Source organism: Salvelinus fontinalis, chromosome 9 (assembly GCF_029448725.1).
Source record: "Salvelinus fontinalis isolate EN_2023a chromosome 9, ASM2944872v1, whole genome shotgun sequence".
In the NCBI taxonomy this organism is placed as follows: Eukaryota; Metazoa; Chordata; class Actinopteri; order Salmoniformes; family Salmonidae; genus Salvelinus; species Salvelinus fontinalis.
In genome coordinates, this window is record NC_074673.1 from 50,296,582 (window position 1) to 50,317,153 (window position 20,572).

The window sequence follows — 20,572 nt, forward strand, 5'->3', positions numbered from 1 at the left end:
TCATGGCTTGGTTTTTGCTCTGACATGCACAGTCAACTGTGGGACCTTATATAGACAGATGTGTTCCTTTTCAAATCATGTCCAATCAATTGAATTTATCAGAGGTGGACTCCAATCAAAAGTCTGAATAGTTAAGTAAATAAGGTAGTTGTTTGTTTTTTTACTGTTTTTGCTTCATCATTATGGGGTGTTGGTTGTGTGTAGATTGATGAGGAAAAACATTTATTTATTCAATTTTAGAATGAGGAAGTAACGTAACAAAATGTGGAAAAAGTGAAGGGGTCCGAATACTTTCCAAATGAACTGTATGCATAAAAAAAAACGTACTATGACAACACTTCTCAGCGTGCATCCATACATTTGCCCAGAGGGATCATGAGTAGTATCTCAGAAGTAAAAACGTGTACAAAGAGTATATTGTAATGTACAGTATGAAACTATTTTAAGAAAGAACAGGGTTGTGTTCATTAGGCACCAAATGGGAAAAAACTGGAAGGGACATTCTGTCCGAAACTCAGTTTAATTATTCGTTTCAAATAATTTAAAAATGTTTAAAAACATTTTTTTAATGAACGTCCCAGGGTTTAGTCACTCAGGATGCAACAGAAGACAATTTCTTGGTATGCTAACAGAACGAAGGCTAGAGGCAAGGTTTTCAACCAACACAACTTCAGAACTCTTATAAAAAACATATTACCAACACAGCTACCTGATACTGTATCTTTTCAGACTGCAAAGTAAAAAACAAAAGACAAGTAAAATAGAAAATCCCCATAATTTTATAAACAACATTTTCAGAAACATACTAAACATAAGTAAAAGAAAAAATATATAACACCCATCTTGAGTATTGCAACTCCATGATAAAAGGCTTGTAAAGACATTACTAAAACATCCCTCCGTGAATCACTTTTTGACCATGTGTCTCGTTCATTCTCCTCAAGGTACAGAATTTATAAAAGTAGAGTACTAGCTAATCTTAAACTTCACAATGCATTACTTACAGTATCATCTTACTGTATGTGTTCTGCCACAGGTTTATTTAGGACTCTGACACGTGTGTAAAAGTTTGATTTAGAGCCATTTGTACTGTCAGAGCAGTAACCAATACAGTATGCATGCTTTGCTTACACCTACTGTGCCAGCCTGTGGCAAGGTACGGTATTAAAACAAAGTGTCAAGTCCCTGATTTCACATATTTAAAAAAGACTGCCTTGTGGGCAATCAAACACACACACACACACAGTATGACAAAACCTGATTAAAAAAAGCTAATATTCCACAAATCCTTTAAAAATGATACATTTAGACTATTCCATCTATCAACTAGTCAAGTGTATATTCCAAAATGGCAACAAAAAAATACTAAAAACTATAATTTCTGTTTTCAAACGGAGGTGCAGCTTCTTGTTGAAGGGGGGCTAAAGGATGTGCGGGATTGCGGTTTGTGCACTTCTAGATAGGGCTCGTTAGGAGCCATTTACCCTTTCTTATACATTGCCCACCCATGCCTGTGATTCTTTAGAGCCACCAATGTCGAATCTGATCAGTGAAAGACTGCATCATCCACTGTCTGTCTGGGAGTTGTCCTTCTGTGGTGGTGGCGGCCGTAGGAGGTTGGTAAGTGTGTCTTCTCGGCAGCGTCTGAAATTAGAAGAAAAAGCCTTTCAAGCTCTGAGGTGAGGAAATTTGAGCACGCTACCTCAAGCCCATTGTTAGGGGCGGCAGGTAGCCTAGTGGTTAGAACGTTGGAATAGTAACCGGAAGGTTGCAAGATAGAATCCCCCAAGCTGACAAGGTAAAAATCTGTTGTTTTGCCCCTGAAAAAGGCAGTTAACCCACTGTTCCTAGGCCGTCATTGTAAATAAGAATTTGTTTTTAACTGAATTGCCTAGTTATATAAAAGATAAAAAAATAATAATAATAATGTTTTAAGCATGGAGGTCGCTAGATCGGGCTTCTTTGCCATTATGGCTTCTGTGACAGCATGGGCAGCACCAATTTAGGGCTTTCTCTATTTTAAAGTAGTCCATTTCTTCTTCTTCTACTTCTGAGTCTAAACAAACTGAATAGGTGTGGCTATTTTGGCTTTACATGTGTAAAGCCAAAGTTGGTGATTTACTCACTGCCACCTGCAGTTATGGAATGTTTGCTCAGTGGCTGATTTCTCCTGATGACCTGGATGGAACCATGTGATCCTTCCTTAACCCATAGGAAAAATAGTGAAAGTTCTCAATGGCGCTGCCCATGCTAAAACAGGCTTTGGGGCACATTTAAAATGTTATTTATTTATATATTTAACCTTTATTTAACTAGGCAAGTCAGCTAAGAACTAATTCTTATTTACAAAACCCTAAACATGCAACCCTTGGGGTCCCCAGGACAGAGTTTGGGAAATGCTAAACTACAGCCAGAGAATGGGTACATGACGGACACATTGTTGTTTTGCAGTTCTCGTATATTGTTCATATGGTAAGTACGTATTTGTTGCATGAGAAATAGAAGGAAAACTATTACTGCCACCAGTACAGGCATTGTGAAAAACACAAGGTTCGACATCAATGAATTGCGTGGTAGTCTTTCCTTTGGCCACTTATGCTGTTCACAAGTGATATCCCATTCCATAGGGTTATTTCTCTCCCTAACACTGGTTGCTCCGTTTCGAAGGACACTCCACCACCCAGGGACACTTGAAAACGAGGGGGGGGGCTAAGTGGAGGTTATTAGGATTGAGCCTATGGGTTTAGGCCATAGCTAGACAGTACAGCAGCAACCGGGCCTGGTACTGAGTGTGCCAGCAAAGCATGATAAGTTAGTGATCACTCATAGGTTTGGGTGATTAGCAGGTGAGAGGTGTATTGAGTAGGACTTTAGTTTAGGCATGCCTTCTTGATTCTTTTTGTGTATATTATATATTTGTCACAATTGAACAACTATGACCTGCTTGGGCTGACTGACTACAGAGTCCAGACAGAGCTCACCCTGGACCCTGGTAAGTACGTGTCCTAATTACTTAAGACAACACCGGTCAGCTTAAATCGCTTACTTTCATGCTTAACGCACACATTCATATCAGGTTATGGCCCAGTTAGTTAGCTTGGACCCCTAGACATAGCTTAGGTAAAACTATTTTATAGTCTAGGTAATTGATTTCAAAACCCCATTCAGTCCTACATTTTTGGCCATGCCATCAGCAATAGAGTACCACAGTCTGAGTCATAATACCCATAAAACCTAGCGGTCAAACTGGGAAATGGTCCCAATCATTTATCCACCATTCATTTTTCCCATAGGGAATTTTAGAAACACAAATAATGGCTGTGTTTCATGTAGGCTTAACCTGGCGTGATGTTTTGATAACCGTGTAAATCTCTATGAGAACTGCAAAACAACAATGTGTCCGTCATGTACCCATCCTCTGGCTGTAGTTCGGCGTTTCCCAAACTCTGTCCTGGGGACCCCAAGGGGTGCATTTTTCCCACTCAAAAAACCCCTATGGGAAAAATGAACGGTGGAATAACGATTGGAACATTTTCCGTTTGACCGCTAGGATTTCTGACACAGGATTTCTGACACACCCTGCATTCCAAACCGACCCCTAGCTACTCCTGTAGATTTCGAGGGATTGGATAGGAATACGCTAAATATGCCTTTTGATAGGCTGGATGTAATTTAACCCATATTATTCCCACCTATCCAGCCCCTTTAGATCTGTAGCAGTGTCAGGAGAGGAGGAATTCGGGGCACATACAAATCCAGTGCTTGGATCACGATACCTCTTGGCGTCTAGACTCACTACAAGGTGAGGATGCGGAAGGACTTTCATAATTTGGGTTAACTATCACTTTTAAGACCACAGTTGATATAGTTACTGCTCATTCTATTTGTATGGTGCTGACCTGTGTTTCCAGTCAACGAGAAGTTAGTGACCGTTGCTCTGACCCTCCTCAGGCCCGGGCCCGCCCTCGCCATAGGCTCCGCCGAAGGCGGCCTCGTAGCCTGGGTCGTACGCCTCTTCCTTGATCGCCATCCTCTTAGCGTCCTCTGTAATGGGGAGAAAAACACAGAATTCAATTCCTGACTTTTTTTTGTCGTTGTAATTTATCTGGTAAACAAAACAGTTTTCAAATCAGCTCCTTCAGGTGACTAGGGAATACCTTGTGACCATGAGATGGGACAGGACCGTGATGGGTTTTCATTTCATTCTTCAAAATGAAGTGTCATATTGTACCATATCATAATAAAATGTACATTTTATATTAATTAGGTCAATGATGTTCCTGTTTGAATAGTCATTATAGCACTGCCTGCAGCATGTTCTCTTACCTTTGGCCAGTCCCAGGTCAAAGCTGTACTCCAACTCCTGAATCTCGTCAGATCGGGCCACGCCCCTGAGCTGGTTCCTCAATTCCCTCAGCTTGATGTAGAAGTGCACTTTGTCCTGGGCACGGGGAAACTGGGCGCAGCGGGCACTCGATGAGGGCATCAGATACAACGCCTGTATGGGCGAGGGCAGGGTTACATGTCATTTCAAAGGGGAAATGGAACAGTACTGCCACTGTATGCTCAATGCCAATGATCATAGTTAAAACGCTGACTATTTCAAAATATTTTTTTGGTTCGATTTGAATCTTTAGTCCAAACGGTGACATTTTGATCAGTTATTGTGAGAAAGAGCTGGATCCAGGATGTATTTTTTTTCCCAACTCTTCCATTTCTTTATCATCCATTCATCATGAAATACAGTATCTGGAGCACCACAACAACACACACACACTACCAGGTAGCAGACCCCTTACCACTTCACAGTCCGGTATCTTGTGTGGCTGCAGACCAAAGTCAAGCTTCTTGGGCTTTTTACCAAACATCTCTCTGCAGAACATTTCATAGATACCTGAAAATACACAGAATTTCAATGGTTAATATCGCATTTCAATGGAAAGTTCTGGCCACTGGAATTTCTCCTCTTTATTAGGGATATGTAGCTACTTACATTTTCCATTGAAAACAGCTATGAGGGGCTTGTACTTTTTCAACTTCTCAGTAAGAATTAAGGCGCCCTCGCGTAACTCTTTGCTGTGAAGAAACATAAGATTTGTGTCAAACATTGTATTCCATCTATGTGAATTCAGCTTGCTATGTGGCCACTGTTCGAGACAAATGTCTCCATCTCACTCATTTTTCAGCACATTGCAGACTGACTTTAGGTATTATTTTCTTCCTAAGCTTACGTTGACAGGTCCTTGCTTCCAGGCGTTGTCCTTGCCACCATGTTGGTGAAGCCGATCTTATATTTCTCTGGCAGGCTGGTGTCGCTCATGTGGTTAAGCTGCTCATCTGTGAATCCGGACAAGAACAGGCACTTCCCTGAAGAGGATAACTACTCATTAAAGTCATTGTACCATTATTTTTCTGAAATTGGGGTGAAAATCTGTATGCTCTCCGCATACAGCATCATCCTGTTTGGCATGAGTAACATAACATTACCTTGAATGTAAAGTTTAGCAATGTATTTGATTAATAAATGGTGTTAGAGTAATGAAAGCGCTGACAAAAAAAATACTAAGCAGGAAGATTGATGATGTTTTCAAAGTAAGAGACTGAATATATACGCAAAGCAACTTACAGAAATGGTTTCCATGGCCAGGGAACCATCGTCCAACATAGGCTGCCACGAGACCTGGGTTGATTCCAATCTAGAACAAAAAAGTTGCATATTATACTACCGTTTTTTCTCATTAGAGCACGCAAGACAGAACGTTTTGCGTCTGAAAACGAAAATAAGCATTTCTCATTGGACAAATCAAGTAGTGCCATTGTCTGGCGCACAGCAAAAAATGTCTGGCACAAAGCGACAAAAGCGGTGAACTCACGATAACATAGTCCAGGTTGTAGTCAAGGATGTCGGTCAGAGTTCTACTCATGACCTCATCCTCAGTCATTCCTTTGAAGCGGTCCCTTTTCTTCTTGACCTTCTTGAAGGTCTTGTCTATTTTCTCCTGCGTGCCGTCTGCCTCTTGACCCTCCTTACCTTTCTTGGGCTTGGGTCCCGGTTTGGCCTTGGGTCCCGGTTTGGCCTTGGGTCCCGGTTTGGCCTTGGGCATCTTGGGTGGCTTGGGCATCTTGGGTGGCTTGGGTTCCTTTGGTTGTGCCGTTCTCCCTCGCTTTTTTGCTGGAGCTGCAAGAGGGAGAGATCTTCCAATCACCTTGCTGTGAACCTTCACACTAGCCTCGACTGTCACAGGAACACTGATTTGTCGATGAAACATTTGTTTTTAAATCTGTGGGGAAATGCATCAAAGAACACTTCCCCCACAAATTAATCAACTTTAAATCCATCAGAAATACATTAAGGCTCATGTCCGTTATTGAATACAGCTCTGCGGGAATAAAGAACCAGGATACCTTTCGCTATGTTGGCGGGCTCTTGCTGAGCCATGAGCTCATGACTGACAACCATATGAGCCATGACCCTCTGTCTTGGTCCCTCTGTGTAGTGAGGTTGAGGACTGTGATGGTGGTTGATGCCCAGCTACTGCCCCTGCAGAGCTTGAAGCTGTTGAGTAGACTGAATCCTGAAAAAAGGAAGACAAAAAAAAAGACCCCCAGTGTTAATTATATAGCTGAAATACACTGACTATGCCAAACATTAGGAACACCTTCCTAGTATTGCGTTGCAATCCCCCCCCCTTTTCTCTCAGAACAGCCTCAATAAGTCGGCATGGACTCTACAAGGTGTCAAAAAGCGGTCCACAGGGATGCTGGCCCATGTTGACTCCAATGCTTCCCACAGTTGTGTCAAGTCCGCTGGATGTCCTTTGGGTGGTGGACCATTCTTGATACAGGAGGGAAACTGTTGAGCGTGGAAAAACCCAGCAGCAATGCAGTTCTTGACACAAACCGGTGCGCTAGGCACATACTACCATACCCCGTTCAAAAGGCACTTAATTCACCCTCTGAATGGCACACACAATCAATGTCTCAACTGTCTCAAGACTTAAAAATCCTTCTTTAACCTGTCTCCTCCTCTTCATCTACACCGGTTTGAAGTGACATCAATAAGGGATCATAACTTTCACTTGGATTCACATGGTTGGTCTGTAATGTTTGTATACTCAGTGTATATTCTAGTACAGGGTTTCCCAAAGTCGGTCCTCGGGACCCACGTTTTGGGTAGCCTTCCACAAGCTTCCCACAATAAGTTGGGTGAATTTTAGGTGGTGGAACTGTGTTAGATTTGTAGGCCTCCTTGCTCGCACACGCCTTTTCAATTCTGCCCACAAATGTTCTATAGGATTGAGATCAGGGCTTTGTGATGGCCACTCTAATACCTTGACTTTGTGGTCCTGAAGCCATTTTGCCACAACTTTGGAAGTATGCTTGGGGTCATTGTCCATTTGGAAGACCCTTGCGACCAAGCTTTAACTTCCTGACTGATGTCTTGAGATGTTTCTTAAATATATCCACATAATTTTCCATCCTCATGATTCCATCTATTTTGTGAAGCGCACCAGTCCCTCCTGCAGCAAAACACCCCCACAACATGATGCTGCCACCTCCGTGCTTCACGGTTGGGATGGGGTTCTTCGGCTTGCAAGCATCCCCCTTTTTCCTCCAAACATAACGATGGTCATTATGGCCAAACAGTTCTATTTTTGTTTCATCAAACCAGAGGACATTTCCCCAAAAAGTACGATCGTTGTCCCCATGTGCAGTTGCAAACCGTAGTCTGGTTTTTTTATGGCGGTTTTGGAGCAGCGGCCTTTCAGGTTATGTCGATATAGGACTCGTTTTACTGTGGATATAGATACTTTAGTACCCGTTTCCTCCAGCATCTTCACAAGGTTCTTTGCTGTTGTTCTGGGATTGACTTTCACTTTTCCCACCAAAGTAGTTAATCTCTAGGAGACAGAATGCGTCTCCTTCCTGAGCGGTATGACGGCTGCGTTGTCCCATGGTGTTTACACTTGCGCACTATTGTTTGTACAGATGAACGTGGTACCTTCAGGCGTTTGGAAATCGCTCCCAAGGTTGAACCAAATTATTTTGGTTATTTTTCCTGAGGTCTTGTCTGATTTCCCCATGATGTAAAGCAAAGAGGCACTGAGTTTGAAGGGAGTCCTTGAAATACATCCACAGGTACACCTCCAATTGACTCAAATTATGTCAATTAGCCTATCAGAAGCTTCTAAAGCCATGACATCATTTTCTGGAATTTTCCAAGCTGTTTAAAGGCAGTCAACTTAGTGTATGTAAACTTCTGACACACTGGAATTATGATACAGTGAATTATAAGTGAAATAATCTGTCTTTAAACAATTGTTGGAAAGATTACTTGTGTCATGCATAAAGTAGATGTCCTAACCGACTTGCCAAAACTATAGTTTGTTAACAAGAAATTTGTGGAGTTGTTGAAAAACTAGTTTAAATGACGCCAACCTAAGAGTATGTAAACTACAGACTTCAACTATATGTGTGTGTGTGTGTGTATATATATATACACACACACATATATATATTATATTCATACACATGTGTCTGTGTGTGATTGGATCTAAGATCATAAGTCTGTCTGATTGCACAATAAATTAGGCATGCAAGTAAAGAAAAGTAATTCTGTGAATAACTCAATTCAATACATTATGTAATAGGATTTCATAGATGTAGGTTTCACAATGAATAAGTTGCAATCAAAACATGCTGTTATTTCAGATTCACAACATTTAGCCATTCAGGTGGGATTTCGTTCAATCGGCGTCCTCCTGGGCCTCCTTTTGACGGGGTAAGAACTCAACACTGTTGAAGATATTCTGAGGGGACAAGCAGTCATTCATACAGCTTTTCTTCTCTTTATGGTGGACTTTGTTAGTCTGATCAATATTCATATTGACATTATTATTCTGATTTGGATATAGCACATTTCCTGGTCATTGTCAATGTCTGGCATTGCAGGATTAATACGTCAGCTAGCAAGTGTCAGGGAGAAAAGTCAAAAGGATAAATGTTGTGCTAGACTATTGTCGCTTTAGTAACTTGTTTGTCAACAAAGTAAACAATCACACATTCTACCCCTACTTCGTCTATAGTGTACTTTCAATCCAAATCTAAGCCATTATGGATACCTAACGTTAGCTGGCGAATATAGCTATGCAAACTAGCTTAGTTAGCTATTCCGCTAAATAGCATGGATGAATGACTTGCTAACTAGCAATGAGCTGGTTCGCTTTCCAATGAATACGAATCGTATGTAATTGATCAAATGCATACATACATACCTCTTACAGATATGTTTAAATGTGTTTTTCTTTCTTGAAAACGAATGTACTCTATCAATTCCCCTTTGGACTTGCTAGCAAGCAACAAAGAAAGAGATGCACGTCAACTTTGACATGGGAATATACCAACATGATTAATAGGGAAACAAAGTAAAAACGTTCTTCTCCTGAAATAATACGTCAACTTTTAGTGCATGTATAACAAACATTTATATTGACATCAGGGATTTATGCTAATATAATATGAACTGCAAAAAATATACATAACCCAAGCCACACTCCCCCCATATCAGCGTTGGTTTGCTCTACGGACTTTTAAACTCGCGAGGTGGTTTTCCATTGGCTTCCAACTCTCTGACCACTTGCAAGCAGGCAAGGTTGCCGGTTCATTCATTTGATATGAATTAGCTACGTGAGAATATGCAATTAGATTTTCTTGTATTACTGTTTCGTGAGCGAATTAAAGCAGATGGTGGTAACCAATTTATAAGCCTTTCTGGTGGGCCTATTTTGTCCTGCTTAGTGGCACGCGCTGTTGAGTGTTGGCCACATGAGAAAAGAAAAGCTACTATTCAGATAGAGGAAATAAATGACGGAGGTGTTTTTGGCGTTATTTATAGGCCTACTATGCTACAGTAGGCATATATGCTATTATATTCGGTTCTGTTTAATACTAATTAAACATTGTGATCTTGCAAGACATTGATTTGATTGAGCTTTGATCTAACTTTACTCAACAAGCACCATTGTGAGAAGTTATAATCTTCTATTTGTAATAATAGTAATAAGTGATGAATAGGACTGTTAGGCGCAGGCTAACAGATGAGGATTATTTTTAAGCGATTTGAGCGCCCTTCAAATCATGGTGCTGAAAGGACGGCACCATGACCAAGTGGTCACATATGGTTCTGGGCTTCACTGCACAAGAGTTATATGAACATCAAGGCATACACGTGGTGAATTTGGATCCTAGATATCTTTGCTGTGATAAGGTTCATGTGATGGATCAGTTTATCTGCATATGCAATAGTAGTACGTTTCCATAAGCTAAGGACTCGAACAGTAGGGTGAGTTCAAGTGCGTCTTACATGAGCCCCAACTCCATAACAAACTGTTTCGAGGACAGCAGTTCTAGCAACCCCTGGAGTTCTGTCTGTAGCAGTTCTTATGTCGGATTAGGCCCGCTCAAAGTGGCGAATCCTCCAACCTATGGGCCTCTGCACACACTACAGTTATTCATCATTCGCGCTCTGCAGAGGGAGAAGATGGGGAAGAAACCACCATTTACCTACATATAAACTGCTATTGCCTGCATATTTATTTACTTTGTCATTCTATAATTTTCATGCAATTTATGTGGTAATTAAATAGAATTTGAGAATTTACCATTGTTTATTTTCCAGAAATACTTTCTACCAGCGGCGTGTGTTCTCAAATTGAAAAAAGTGAGGGAGCACCCCCCCACCTGCACTATGGCAGGACTACATCCCTGCTGATATGTCAATAAACTTGGGAAATGTAAAATTCTGGTTACTATCTCTCTAGTTGCTGACCATTCAAATGAAAGTTGCATGTTATTTAGTCACAAAACTAACACACCCAGAGTCATAGTATTCAACCTAACAGTCTTAGCCTATATTTAAGCAATAAGGCCATTGGGGGTATGGTATATAGCCAATATACCAAGGCTAAGGGCTGTTCTTAGTGCCTGGATACAACCCTTAGCCGTGGTAAATTGGCCATATTCCACAAACCCGGAAGTGCCGTATTGCTATTATAAACTGGTTACTGACGTAATTAGAACAGTAAATAGTACTTTTCTTGTTATACCCATGGTATGCGGTCTGTAATAAAACGACTTTCAGCCTTTTCAGAGCACTAACTATTCCGTTTATAATATTAAATTAATAGGCTCTTTCGACGCATTATGACACTGTACTTAATATTAAGCATTCTACTCAGCCAGCCGGTCAACTGCCCTTCATATGTCAACAACATCAACATCAAGCTAGCTACCTGTTTGGCACTTTACAACTGCTGCCTGCAAGATCTCCTTCAAATGTCTGTGAACGATGTTAATCAAATGAAGTCATTTTCTGTTACCCCTATGTGCAAGAAACATTACTGTTTTAAAAATGTGAGTCGAGCTACATTGACAACTTTTAAGGTGAGTAGCTAGCTAATGTAGCTAGCAAGCTACCTTGCATTGCAAACTGGATAATTTCATATACAACTTTTTAATATTTAATCTTCTGTGCCCGGTGCTGGTTGAAGGCTCAAGCAAGCCCTCAGCTAAGAAAAGACAGCTGCAAACCCTGGTGAACTTGTCATGTCGAAGATTGACAATCCATCTCTTCCGTTCGTCTTCTAATATGGGGAATGTGTGGAACCTCACCACAAAGTTGAAATTCGCCATTGCCTCACATTGTGGCACACAGCAATGCTCCAATGAGGTGCTACCTTTGTGTCGCTGAAATCTTAACGATTTTATTTTACTGAAATCATGCAGATTTTGGATTCGAATACAAGCCTTGATCTTCCTCTCATCTCCCACCTCTTGGACCAAATTAAAGGGATAATTCACCCAAATTACACATTCGTTTCCTTACCCTATAAGCATGTCTATGGACAAAGTATGACAGCAATCCATGTGTTGGTTTTATTTCCCTGGCACTGTTTCCAAATGCTAACATTTTTGAATTTGTGGGACAAACCCCAATCCCATTCAAATCCCATCATTTTTCATGCATCATGTCCAAATCACCCAAAAGTATCTCAAATTAATTGTGAAGCACAACAAAGTCACTTATACAGTGCCTTCAGAAAATATTCATACCCCTTGACTTTTTGTTGTTACAGTCTGAATTCAAAATTGATTAAATATTTGTTTTCTCATCCATCTACACACAATATCACATAATGACAAAGTAAAAACATGTTTTTATAAAAATTTGCAAATTTATTGAAAATGAAATACAGAAATATCTCATTTAAATAAGTATTCACACCCCTGAGTCAATATTCTGTAGATGCACCCTTGGCAGCGATGTAAAGTTGTGAGTATTTCTGGTTAAGTCTCTTAAGAGCTTTCATTTGCCCATTTATTCTTCAAGCTCTGTCAAATGAGTTGTTGATCATTGCTAGACAACCATTTTCAGCTCTTGCTATAGATTTTAATGTAGATTTAAGTCAAACTGTAACTTGGCTTGGATCATTTTGGCTAACCATCCCTGGAAGTGGTTGATTTCCATTCTGTGAGGATTTTGTTTTCTTCAGCAGCAACCATTGTGAACATCAAAGCATGTTGTTCCTCGTAAAATTATTTAATTATTCAATTATTTATTTGAGATTCTGAACAACTGAAGAGACATTTGAATACTATTCAATAATAATAATAATTCAACCAGAAGTCATTTAGAAGTGGGCTTAGCCAAAAAAGATGAGTGAATGAGCCCTCTGGGGTTTTACATCTGTCACACATTGGGGAAACCTGAGGTAGATTCTATTTAGTTTGTTTTTGCAGTAAATAAGTCTGCATTACATTATTGTACCAATTGATACCTGTCATGGATGGAACAAGAGTTCATTCTAGACATTCTCCCCAGATATCAACTCTTCACCCCAGGTCTCCTTAAAATGACTAGTAGAGCCCTCTGTATATTTGGAGAAAAAAGGATACAAACTGGGAGACTAGGTGTTTTGAGTTGGGAGGGCGCTGTAACAAGTCATAAAATGAGCATTGCACAGTGAGGGTTTCAAAGTTTGGAATTTTCCCTTTATATAGTGTCTGACGTAGAGTTCAAATGTGTTCTTTAACTGGTTACATGATGCAAATTGCTGTTGGGGCAGCTACTCTGAAATATAGTTTACCAAGCTACCAATTACTTCACTCTGTGAGAAGTTAAGCTAATAAGCTGACAGTCCCTGAAATCGGGTACTAGAATTACTTGTAAAAATATGTATATGTTTACATTACATATTTTATTGATTTCCCACCCTTTTATGTCAGAAGACTGCCATCCAGACCTTCCTAGGATCGTGTCAACGTCTTCTGTCGAATAAACGTGTATTTGCCTCCCTCTGGTGGTCGGCTGCATCATTACATTCATTTATATCACTTCACTGCAACTTTACTGAAAAGGAAAAACATTTATCCAGCTCAACTGCTTCAGGGCACAGACATGGCAAAGCAATCGCTGAATTTGTCTCGACCAGGCAGATCTAAATACATAACTTTTAAAGCTCTACGATAAAGAATGCGACCTACACACTTCCTTAAACCTAAAATGAGTTAAGAAGGAATTTTGTGTGGAAGTCAAACATTTGTTTTATGTCATTGGCAGACACATTGCATATGCTTAGAACAACATAATTGAGCCCGTTACATAGCCCTTGTCCCCTTGTCTATAGGTGGGATGCACACTGTTTAAATGGTCCAAATGTTGATTTAGACATTCACAAATTTAACAGATTTTGACTATGACCAATGTCATTACAAAAATATTAACACAACATGCAACAATTTCAAGGATTTTACTGAGTTAGAGTTAATATAAGGAAATCAGTCAATTTAAATAAATTCATTAAACCCTAATCTATGGATTTCACATGACTGGGCAGGGGCGCATCCAGAGAGCCAGGCCCAGACAATCAGAATTAGTTTTTCCCCACAAAGGGCTTTATTACAGACAGAAATACTCCTCAGTTTCATCAACTGTCCGGGTGGGTGGTCTCAGACAATCCCGCAGGTGAAGAAGCCGGATGTGGGGGTCCTGGGCTGGCGTGGTTACATGTGGCCTGCGGTTTTGAGGCTGGTTGGACATATTGCCAAATTCTATAAAACTACCTTGGGAGCGGCTTATGGTAGAGAAATTAACATTCAAATACTGGCAACAGTTCTGGTGGACACTCCTGCAGTCAGCATGCCAATTACACGCTCCCTCAACTTGAGACATCTGTGGCATTGTGTTGTGTGACAAAATTGCACATGTTAGAGTGGCCTTTTATTGTCCACAGCACAAGGCGCACTAACAGGGATGAAAATAAATTTGTGCACAACATTTGAGAGAAATAAGCTTTTTTGTGCGTATGGAACATTTCTGGGATATTTTATTTCACCTCATGAAACATGGGACCAACACTTTACATGTTGCGTTTTAGATTTTTGTTCAGTATATGTTTGGTAAAGTAATAAAGAAGGTGAAATACTTGGGTAGATGTTCCTAAAACAGATTATAATTATATATGGACATACTATAAAGTATTAAAAGGCTTATTCATTCACATTTTTTTTTATCATACCATCATATTTGTATATGTATTATTATACTTGTATTGTGTACTAGATCATATGGGTTGGAAAGTTTTTTGTTGTTGTCATAAATAATCAATTCTAGGTGAAAGCCAAAGGTCATAGCTTTCCTGGGGGGGGGGGGGGGGGGGGGCTCTGTCAGCTCATTAAGCTACACTAAAGCTACCTTTCTAAAAGAATATAGTTTACCTAACTAAAGTTACTTTGAAAAAGTAGTTCACTACAAAACTATTTTGCGATAAATTATATCTAAATCTAAAATGTCATAGACTACAAATTGTCATAGACTGCATAGACTGGTAGCAGAATGTGTCATTTAGCCTATTAAAAACAAAAACTGTTTCAAGCGAGAATTAGGCAGGACTGATGCTGAAAAAACATCTTGCCTACTTCACACATTTTCTTTTCTTTTTTGCAAAAAATGTAGTGTGTAGTTCCAGCAGTTAACTACACTGCTACATGGCAACAAAGTGAATTGAGTTCAACTACCACCAAGCTGCTGCAACATGTAGTTAAATTACTGGTTGAACTACATGTAGTTCACTACTCCCCAACAGTCTAGTATAGGTCTTCAATTGCGGCCAGTCCCTTCTTCCATTCAACAAACACCTTATGAGCCTGAAATGGAACCAAATAATGATAAAAGCATATCGGTTTGTATATAGAGGTATCAGGCACCTTATAAACACGCTTCATCTGGTTTAGAATTCTTAAAGAATATTTCAAAACAAAGTTGTTGCCTGTTCATTTGTTTGGGCACTCTGCTTTGGAGAAAAACATGGCCATAAATAAAGTGAAATAAAGGTTAAATATATGTATTTAAAAAAAAAAATAAGATAGGTATTTATTGTGGTATAGACTTCCATACTTAGCCACAGGATGGCATCAGCGTCTAACGCATCAGGGAAACCCAATCGCCAGTGAGTCAACACCTTGGCATTTGCAGCCCAGTACTAGTGTTTAAAGATAGGTAGGCCTAGGCCTCCACTTTCCTTGGGCTTTTGGAGATGAGCTTTACAAAAGCCTTTGTAAACCCCAGATAAATGGCATGATTGTTGAGTAGAGGCTTCTAACTACTACATACACCTATGCAAGTATCATTACAGATTCCGTGTTGGCAGTACAGTTCTGCATGGTGAATACAACAGAACTGATTACCTGGAATGACATTCACTCTGGCTATTGGCTAAAAATAACAACTTGAAAGCCACGCCCCAAATAAACCACACCTCATCTTCTGACCGCCTGCCGCCTCTACACTGCCCCCACTGCTATGCAATGCACTTGCTTGAGGTATTGAAAGATATTTAGAAACCTTCATTCAATTCAAATATCACATTGATCTGCCAAATTTGTTGTTTCATTTCAGACAAATTGAATAGATTACGTTGAATGAACCAAAGCCGACACCGATCAGTAAAAGATGAACAACAGCCCCATCCCATTTTTACCGTGTATCACTCCCTTGGGACAGAGCAGCCAAGCAATAGAGCAGAAGGAACCCACATGAAAAAATACTATAGTGTATACTATGGTAGGATTACTATATACTATTACTTTGCGGACTTTACTGTAGCAATTACTGTAGTGTTTTTGCACACTCTAGGGTACTTTACTATTTAATGTAGTGTTTTTGCAGACTGTAGTATACTGTAGTGTTTTGCGGACTGTAGTATGCTGTAGTATTTACTGTAGTGTTTTTGCGGACTGTGCTACGGTATACGGTAGTATTTACTGTAATGTTTTTGTGTACAGTAATATTTACTAAAGTGTTTTTGTTTTATTATCTTTTCCATAACCTGTAGAGAAAAAGGTCTCATTAGAAGCTCTTGCTTTGGCCGAGGGCTTGTAAGTCCTCTGAAAAACGGAGGCAGTAAAGTGTTCCGCCTTCCTAGAGAGTGAGGCGCTGGTGTCGATAGTAACATGTCGCGAGAGGCTGAGGTGGTGAGCCAGTGAGAGGGTTGCCAAATCCGGATTCCTCCTTATTGCGCATTTCCAGGCTGGGGTCATCCCCATCACCTGCGCTATCTCAAGGATATCCATAAGATTAATCCCACTGTCATCCTCGTCTTCTTTTTTATTTAACCTTTATTTAACTAGGCAAGTCAGTTCTTACGTCGTCAGACAGTGAGGAGGGAGTTTATGCTATCCATGACCTCGGCCCAACTGGGCTCTGATGCGAAGAGCTGAGCCTCAGCTATCGCTGTTGGCTCGGAGGCAAGAGGGACTATCGAGATAGAAGCCCATTTAAGCCTCCTTTTCAGACCTGCTTTCTTGACTCCGGGTCTTTGAGCACCTCTTCGGCGTGTTCTTAATCCAAGCAATTGGTGCATAGAGGGTGGGAATCTTTCCCGCAATCATGGAACTGCAAGCACTAGAACGTGGGGGGTTTGAGTGACAGGCTAGGTTCGTCCTGGGACGGGATAGCACTGGCCATTGTGAGGAACACAATGGTTAGTACCCAACCTCTCGACAGAGTCCTAAGACCTACGCCCTGCAGCGATATTTTTCATGGTTCACCTGTAAGCAGTTAAGACGGAAACGAGGGATCCAATATGAGCGCTAGAGTAGAGATACTCTTCGCGAGGAAGAGAAGCGAGAATAAACAGGGGCTCATTAGCATATTTGGGAGCATGTTCTAAAATATGTTATACTTTTGGTCACCTACTCGTCGAACATCTCATTCCAAAATCATGGGCATTAATATGGAGTTGGTTCCCTCTTTGCTGCTATAACAGCTTCCACTCTTCTGGGAAGGCTTTCCACTAGATGTTGGAACATTGCTGTGGGGACTTGCTTCTATTCAGGGACGAGCATTAGTGAGGTCGGGCTCTGATGTTGGGCGATTAGGCCTGGCTCGAGGTCGGTGTTCCAATTCATCCCAAAGGTGTTCGATGGGGTTGAGGTCAGGGCTCTATGTGGGCCAGTCAAGATTTCCCTTCACTGGAACTAAGGGGCCAAGCCCGAACCATTAAAAACAGCCCCAGACCATTATTCCTCCACCAAAATGTACAGTTGGCACTATGCATTGCTGCAGGTAGCGTTCTCCTGGCATCCAACAAACCCAGATTTGTCCGTTGGACTGCCAGACGGTGAAGCGTGATTCATTACTCTAGAGAACGTGTTTCCACTGCTCCAGAGTTCAATGGCGGTCAGCTTTACACCCCTCCAGCCGATGCTTGGCATTGCACATGGTGATCTTAGGCTGCTCGGCCATGGAAACCCATTTCATGAAGCTCCCGACGAACAGTTCTTGTGCTGACGTTGCTTCCTGAAGCAGTTTGGAACTCGGTAGTGAGTGTTGCAAATGAGGGCAGACGATTTTTACGTGCTGCGCGCTTCAGCACTTGGTGGTCCCATTCTGTGAGATTGTGTGGCCTACCACTTCGCGGCTGAGCCGTTGTTGCTCCTAGACTTTTCCACGTCACAATAACAGCACTTACAGGCAGCTCTAGCAGGGCAGAAATGTGACGAACTGACTTGTTGGAAAGGTGGCATCCTGTGACTGTACCACTTTGAAAGTCACCGAGCTCTTCAATAAGGCCATTTTTCTGCCAATGTTTGTCTATGGAGATTGCATGGCTGTGTGCTCGATTTTATACACCTGTCAGCAACGGGTGTGGCTGAATTAGGCGAATCCACTAATTTGAAGGGGTGTCCAAACACTTGTGTGTATATATAGTGTATTTGTGGCAACCGTTAGTGGTAGTGTGTGCCAGTTTAAGTGGTTTTATTGTTATGTAATTTAGGTTGAGCACCTCATTTGTCCACTCCCAGTTCTACAAGCTTTGTAAGAGCCTGTGACAATCAAGAGCTGCTGTAACGGTAGTCTAAGTCGTCCTCCTCATCGGACGAGGAGAGTCGAGAAGGATCGGAGGACCAATTTGCAGAGTGGTAAGTTTCCATGATATTTAATGAACACGAAAACAATATACGATACAAACAACAAACAAACATACTGTAACAGTCCTGTGTGGCAAAACACTAACACAGGAACAAACACCCACAAACCACACGTGAAACCCCGGCTGCCTAAGTATGATTCTCAATCAGGGACAACGATTGACAGCTGCCTCTGATTGAGAATCATACCAGGCCGAACACAAAAAACCCAACATAGAAAACACACATAGACAACCCACCCCAACTCACGCCCTGACCATACTAAATACATACAAAATAAGGGAAATCAGGTCGGGAACGTGACAGCTGCACTGTTAAGAGGTTACTGTGCATTTTCTAGTAACTTAATGGCAGTTGGTCACCAGGAAGTTCATGTTTATTTTTCAATAAATCACTGTCAGCTTGCTGCAAGTAGTTATTGTAAAATTCCCAGTAACTTACTGTGGCTGATCCCTGTCATGCTCACTGACACTTGTTGGTGTGACAGGAAGGTCAGTTGGCTCTCAACAAAAATGTTGAGGTCTGGTGAGGTAGGCTGAGTCTCAAGTGTACTCACCACAAAGAATGATTTGTAGTTGTCAGCTAATGTTAAGCTATCTTGTAATCAGTAAAGTTCAGTGAAAGTACAGTAAGTTAATGACAGCTAGTTGCAAATAAGTTACTAGCAATTACTGTCTATTAAGTTACTGTGAATTTGAATAGCTTTTTGACACTGATAGCTAGTGCTGGGCGATAAATCAAAAATTGTCGAGGTAATTACTTCCCCCAATAACAACGTTTACATTTACATTATTTAGCAGACGCTCTTATCCAGAGCGACTTACAAATTGGAAAGTTCATACATATTCATCCTGGTCCCCCGTGGGAATTGAACCCACAACCCTGGCGTTGCAAGCGCCATGCTCTACCAACTGACCAACTGAGCCACACGGGAGATACACGTTTAGATACACGTTCGATATGTTGATGTAGAATAATTAGGAACAGCGGTCCATTTCACCTCTGTGACGCAGCAGGGACGTGCGGAGAAGTGACAATATGGACGTGAAGAGGTATACGCCCACTAAAAACCACTTAGCACCTCGAGTGATGGAGTAGCCACTATTAACCACGAAAAATGAGTGGTGTAGGCGAAAACAGTGGCAGTGATAGCCATGGAGAAGGAGCAGCCAACGAAGAAATTATTGATAAAAAAGGGTTCAACTGTTTCAGTTATTTGGAAGTGGTTTGGCTTTTTGAAGTCCGACAAAGAGCAGAGCGATGTTCGGTGCAAATTGTGCCGTAGACAGGTACCAAGTCTGGTAATACGACAAACCTTTTTCACCGTCTGAAGCAAAATCACTCTTTGGAACATGCAGAAAGTTTGAGCCACGGTATTGATAAACGCCCCTCAAGCACGAGCCAATCTAGCGATGTTTGCCCGAAACAGTCAACACTGACAGCGTTTATGCCCTACGAGCAAATGTAACAGTTTAACTTTAGTCCGTCCCCTCGCCCCGACCCGGGCGCGAACCAAGGACCCTCTGTACACTTTAACAACAGTCACACACGAAGCATCGTTACCCATCGCTCCACAAAAGCCGCGGCCCTTGCATAGCAAGGGGAACCACTACTTCAAGGTCTCAGAGCAAGTGACGTCACCAATTGAAAGGCTATTAGCGCGCACCACCGCTAACTAGCTAGCCATTTCACATCCGTTACACAAACATGGAAAATACATCACAAATGCTATTATGCATTGCATTGCTAAGAACATGCTACCAATTAGCACAGTCGAAAATGAAGGTTTCAAGAGGCTTATCAATTGAATTTACGTGCTCCTTGGCCGCAAACATTTCTCTCACACCACACTGCCTAAACTCTACGCCGAATGTCGGAAAAACGGCCAGGCTTTTAGGTTTGAATGGGATAATCTATATTTTCTTTAGGGTCAATATAAATCCTCAATTACACAACAAAGTATAGCCTCAAAACAAGACTGAGTTACAGGGAGCAAGATTTCGTCCTCAAAAAGATACAACCCAGTAAGAAAATTGAAACACACTCATAATCCATGAGTTAGAATTCAGCCACTCGCATACAC

At 41.2% G+C, this 20,572-nt stretch overlaps 1 protein-coding gene across 1 annotated transcript; it reads right to left on the reverse strand.

Moving 5' to 3' along the window:
* Positions 1 to 501: 501 nt before the first annotated feature.
* Positions 502 to 9,402, reverse strand: LOC129862784 (G/T mismatch-specific thymine DNA glycosylase-like). Its single transcript, XM_055934749.1, has 10 exons — positions 9,276 to 9,402; positions 6,406 to 6,575; positions 5,874 to 6,178; positions 5,627 to 5,696; positions 5,232 to 5,367; positions 4,994 to 5,076; positions 4,800 to 4,894; positions 4,327 to 4,498; positions 3,900 to 4,044; positions 502 to 1,644 (listed from the first exon to the last, which is right to left on the reverse strand). Exons 2-9 carry the CDS (start codon positions 6,467 to 6,469, stop codon positions 3,923 to 3,925), a joined length of 1,047 nt encoding a protein of 348 aa, XP_055790724.1. The 5' UTR covers positions 6,470 to 6,575; positions 9,276 to 9,402; the 3' UTR covers positions 502 to 1,644; positions 3,900 to 3,922.
* Between the last annotated feature and the right edge of the window lie 11,170 nt (positions 9,403 to 20,572).

What these genes read in the sequence shown, in the direction of transcription:
- LOC129862784 (XM_055934749.1), bottom strand. Translation starts at nt 6,469, where the DNA reads ATGGCTCATATGGTTGTCAGTCATGAGCTCATGGCTCAGCAAGAGCCC. An exon ending in GCCCGCCAACATAGCGAAAG is followed by an intron (nt 6,179 to 6,405) that starts GTATCCTGGTTC and finishes TCCCTCTTGCAG; the next exon opens with CTCCAGCAAAAAAGCGAGGG. An exon ending in AGCTGTTTTCAATGGAAAAT is followed by an intron (nt 4,895 to 4,993) that starts GTAAGTAGCTAC and finishes GTGTATTTTCAG; the next exon opens with GTATCTATGAAATGTTCTGC.